Source organism: Gadus morhua, chromosome 12, assembly GCF_902167405.1.
Source record: "Gadus morhua chromosome 12, gadMor3.0, whole genome shotgun sequence".
Classification (NCBI taxonomy): Eukaryota; Metazoa; Chordata; class Actinopteri; order Gadiformes; family Gadidae; genus Gadus; species Gadus morhua.
The window spans coordinates 6,450,405-6,455,404 of record NC_044059.1 but is presented as its reverse complement, the minus strand read 5'-3'; the positions used below and the strand labels follow the sequence as shown (position 1 = coordinate 6,455,404).

The 5,000-nt window shown below is 48.3% G+C and overlaps 1 protein-coding gene across 2 annotated transcripts in view; it reads left to right on the top strand.

Moving 5' to 3' along the window:
• Nucleotides 1-5,000, top strand: part of LOC115555019 (E3 ubiquitin-protein ligase RNF220-like) — a 33,577-nt gene that overhangs the window by 25,704 nt on the left and 2,873 nt on the right. The window contains exons 5-11 of one of the 2 annotated variants that reach the window (XM_030371699.1): nucleotides 1-32; nucleotides 338-380; nucleotides 717-806; nucleotides 2,757-2,800; nucleotides 3,257-3,344; nucleotides 4,469-4,565; nucleotides 4,980-5,000. The exon at nucleotides 1-32 is cut by the window's left edge and continues 61 nt beyond it; the exon at nucleotides 4,980-5,000 is cut by the window's right edge and continues 39 nt beyond it. In XM_030371699.1, the coding sequence (XP_030227559.1) occupies nucleotides 1-32; nucleotides 338-380; nucleotides 717-806; nucleotides 2,757-2,800; nucleotides 3,257-3,344; nucleotides 4,469-4,565; nucleotides 4,980-5,000 (415 nt within the window). The remainder of the gene's footprint in view (nucleotides 33-337; nucleotides 381-716; nucleotides 807-2,756; nucleotides 2,801-3,256; nucleotides 3,345-4,468; nucleotides 4,566-4,979) is intronic. The other variant, XM_030371700.1, reaches the window with a different exon arrangement.

The window sequence follows — 5,000 nt, the reverse complement described above, 5'->3', positions numbered from 1 at the left end:
CCATCGAGGACGTGCATTCGGACAGATACCAGGTACGACCAGAGCTCACAGAACCACAGCCAGCAGGGCAGAACTGGCAGAGCGCCAGTATGGCATCGGGGTTTGGTTCCCACCCTGGGGTCCACCCATGCTAAGGATGTGTCCACTCTCTGGGTTGTGAGGGGTGCTCTGGATAACCAAATACCACGTTGTATGTTTTTTATCATTTGACTGCTGTATCAAAGAGTAATTAATTCCACATTTTATAACGACAAATCTTTTATGTTGACGTACCTATCAGAAAAACGATTGACATGTGGAACTGTTGAAGTCTCAACCCTCCCTTTATTTCCAACAGACATTTCTACGCGTCAGGGCCAACAGACATACAAGACTGAACGGTACGTTGACCTCTTTACCGCTGGCAACAATGTTGAACTCTTTCTCATTCCTATCTGTGATTTTATTCTGGTTTGAAGGGCTGCTGCCCTCACTGCTGCCTCACTTCCAAAGAGAAGCCGTTGTCAGGCCAGGGGAATGCTTCACACATCCATAAACCAGTCGGCCGTTTAGCGTCATCCATTGCCATCAATGTCCCCCTGAATGTGTACACAAGTGCAGTTTAGTCCCCATCCCCCACCCCCCTCCACCCCGAGCCCCTCCTCCACTGACCTAGCACCCACACGAGCAGAGGAGTTATTAACCTTTCAACCTTGACCTCTTGATTATGTTAACAGTCGAAGACCTCTGCTGGTGCAGGTGCTACGTCAAATCGGCCCCATTACGACCCCACAGCGCAGGAGCCCACCTAGACTGCGTGCAAGCTGGTAAGACAACGCCACCGCGCAGCAAACACACCCTGGTTCACCCCCCCCCCCCCCCCCCCCCCCCCCCCCCCCCCCCCCCCATCCAGGGGGAGCAGCCTGCCTTTGGAGGACGCTGATGTTTTCATTTGTGTGCGTGCTTGTATTTCTTAGGGCTGTCAAATGTTACAAAAAATGTAATCCACAATCCCTCAGTGTGGGTTGAATATGAAACTTACGGAACACCACAGATTTGGGGAATTGTAAACAGGCAGTTGCCTAATGCAATTGTAAGTCAACAGTAACTACAAGTGTAGATAAAATAAAAATAAGTAGCAGCACAGATTTCGGAACAGATACGTTAAAAAAAATATCGCGCTCATTTTAACGGCCTTCATTTTTATTGTTGAGAGTTAAAGGTCCCCTATTTTACTACGAGGTAAATGTCGCGATTTTGATTAGCCATTACAAAATGGAGGGATAAAATGAGGCACCGTCCTACGTGGGCGTTTCCACCCAGATGATTGGCGGCTAGATCCGCCTACCAGTGAGTGCCGTCAGTCAGTCGTTGGATTAAACAGGGGCCCTTTAAGTAATCGATCATTCAAACATAACAAGACACCTTGTTTGTTTAAATGACAGACGTACAGGTTCAGAAAATAACATGTTGACAGCCATCTATTAAACAAGCTCAACGTAAGAGACCACGGAGGCACTTCTAACGATTAACCCCCCCCCCCCATAAACCGTGCCCACGTCACCATGGCCGCACTAACATTTACCTTGAGACCCCATACATCACATTTAATCAGTGTGATAACGGCCGCCCCCCGCCGACCCCGCACCCCGGTGATTATTGCTATGCACATTCTGGGGCTGTTAGTTGACTCTTCAAACTGCCAGCCCTGTCGAGGGCTGTTAGCCTTTATGGGGCCTTATAAAAGGACAAAATAATGAGCTTCTAAATACGTGTCAGTGCGAGAGAAGGGAGGCCGAGATGAAGAGAGGAGGGGAGGGGGAGGGGGAGGTGGTGGAGGGGCTTGGGGGTGGGGAGGGGGGTCATCCTCTATTATTGCTGTTGCTTAATCACCCACTCTCTCTCTCTCTCTCTCTCTCTCTCTCTCTCTCTCTCTCTCTCTCTCTCTCTCTCTCTCTCTCTCTCTCTCTCTCTCTCTCTCTCTCTCTCCTCCTTACTCTCTCTTTCTCTCCATATTCTTTTATATTTCTCACTCTCTTTTATTTTCTAGCATTCTTTTTTCTTGTCTCTCTCTCTTCATCTATCGATCTACCAATCTATCTCACTTGTTCCTTTCGCTCCCTTCTTCCATCTTTCTCTAACGCTTCCTTCGTTCTCTAACGCTTTCTCTCTCTCGCTGTCGTTCTCTCTCAACCCCTCTCACCATCTCTCTTACTCTCTCATTTTCTGTTTGATAAGCCCTTCTTATCTGTGACCAATAAGTTAACCCCTCATTAAGATCGTCCCCTCCCACCCCACCCCAACTGGGCTGCACCGTGCAGCTCGCTGGTCAGCCTGCCTCCCCCCCAACCCCCACCCCCAGTTATTCAGCAGGGGAATTAGGAGGCCCTAAAACTTAATGTCCCCCCCGTGCAATCTGCAGTCCGTCAGGGCACAGTGGGACGCGCTCAGGGTTCTGCTGTGTTAACTTTTACATCACACACGCTTTTTTTTTCCTCTTTCTTTTCGGGTGGAGAAGGTGTTTGAAATGTGCTGGTCAGAGAAAAACACGCTCAACACTAAGGTGTGAGGGTGTACATAAAACCCTTTTATCTGTGCTCCCCGTACCGTGATTTTAGAGGTTCAGTCACAAAAACTTCACCCTCCGAAAAAGGCCGGTAACTTTTCGCTGCAGATGCTGAAGCGTAGCTGTGTGTGTGTGTGTATTCTGTTGTCGTGCCGTCCTGGTTGTGATTTCTACATCTCTTGACTCTCCACTGTCTCTCTGTCGTTCCCAGTCAGGATAGGCAAACTGAAGAAGAGGAAACAAGAGGAATCTCAGGTACGTTCTGTTCTGTTCATGAGTGGCCACCACCAATTCCAGGGGGCTGATTGGTCCCCCACGATTGAGTTTTATTCCTCTACCAGGGGACGTCACTGACAGTAGCATTTAAAGCAAAACATTTCAGTCATTCAAACTCAAACTACATTAACTCAATTGACTCGTGTAACGTGGCACTGTAATCCATACTATTATTTGACCATTGTTCTCCGGGTAATAAGACCAATGACTTTTAACTCAATGAACGTCAGCTGCAAACCTTTTGCAGCCGCGATGGTTCACTTGACATCAGCCTGGCCTGTCAGATCAGTGTGTATCCGTGTGAAAAGCTGATCCCCGCCGTCCCTTCACAGCTGGTAATACGCACGTAGCCAGCGGCAGTGGGAGACATATGGACGCAGGAGCAAAGAAATCACTATGTGTGTGTGTGTGTGTGTGTGTGTGTGTGTGTGTTAGGAGGGCCCTGCGGAGCTTGCGCCGTTAGAGGATGAGTGGAACGACAGGAGAAAGATACAGATGACATCTACACCGGCTGGATTTAAAGGTAAGAGTAAAAGGTTGTGCGTCGTGTGTGTTTATACCTGTGTGTCGGATGAGCGCATTTGTGTGTGTGTGTGTGTGTCTGTGTGTGTGTTTGTCTGTGTGTGTGTGTGTGTGTGTGTGTGTGTGTGTGTGTGTGTGTGTGTGTGTGTGTGTGTGTGTGTGTGTGTGTGAGCGTGCCTGCCTGTGTGTGTGTGTGTCTGTGTGTGTGTGTGTCTGTGTGTGTGTGTGTCTGTGTGTGTGTGTGTGTGTGTGAGCGTGCCTGCCTGTGTGTGTGTGTCTGTGTGTGTGTGTGTCTGTGTGTGTGTGTGTGTGTGTGTGTGTGTGTGAGCGTGCCTGTGTGTGTGTGTGTGTGTGTGTGCAGACGTTGTGACAGAGGGCTCAGCGGAGGGGAGGTAACGTGACTGAGTGACAGATGAAAAACCACTGAACTTTTCAGCCCGGATTCACCCGGCAACAGGCCCGTCCCCCGAAGGCTACCGAGGAAAACGTCACACTTTCCTTTACCCCGGGACGAGCGCTTTGACCTGTCTCGTTCGTTAGAAGCGGAGCGAGTGACGGCAGGACGAAGGAGGAAAGGGGGGGCTTTTTTTTTTTTCGTCACTTGGCTTTGGTCGTCCACACCGCGCTAAAATCCACCCAGCCTGATCAAAGCGTAGCGCTGCAAACACACAGCTCAACAGCGGGACCCTTTACATGCATTTTTATATTATTATATATATTATTATTGAGGTCCTTTTTTCTAGGTGTGCTGGGGGTGGAAATTGTAGCGGGCTAGGGTGTTTGACTCCTAACCGTAGGGTAATGGGATGATTCCCCGAATGTCCCAATGCAGCCTACATGTAGCTCATCTTTGATTCGGGGACGCCTTAACCCATTACCTCAAGTTCAAGTTATTTTATTAGTCCATTGCACAACAGAACAGGTAAAGCAGTCAAAGCTGGCAATGACGTTGTTGTTCCGAGCTCTCCTTAACAACGCAGAAATAAAAAGGCCTACCTACCTGCTCCTCGTTTAAGTTGGAGGGTGGTTGAATGCGTGCCCTAAAAAGACGAGCGACGGATTGTTCACTGTGTGTGTAACGTGATCGGCGATAGGTTGTCCTGACTTGGGCTCTGGTGTTCCTAGGTGCAGGCCTGGGTCGCGGGGCGGCCCGGGAGTGTCGGGACAGCGATGTGGACCTGGACGTGGATGGAGACGACACGCTGGAGTACGGCAGAGCCCAGTATCCTTTCAGAGAGACCTGTCCCACACCACCACTAGCGCAGTCCTTACCCTCGTATTTATTTCTAGGTTGATATCATTTCATGAGAAGGAAATGAAATGTGTTGTTTATTTTGTGTTATTTAGTAGTTTGCGTATGCATAACAATGCACTGCCGCTCTTTATTTATCCTTTTGTTATGTTGTGTTCAATGTCTTTTGAGGACTTTTAACACAAAATACTTACATACATAAAATGTGGTTTAAAATAACAATGAGGTAATTAGTTATTAATATAGTTTGGATTTTCAGTTTTAAAATTGTATTCTCTCCCCAGGCTCCAAAACGTCTAACGCCTAATCCCTGGCAGGATTTTTATCTCACTCCATAATTTCTATTATCTCTTTTGCTCCGTATTTCCTTAACTTCCTGGTAAGATACACGGAGACAGACATCAT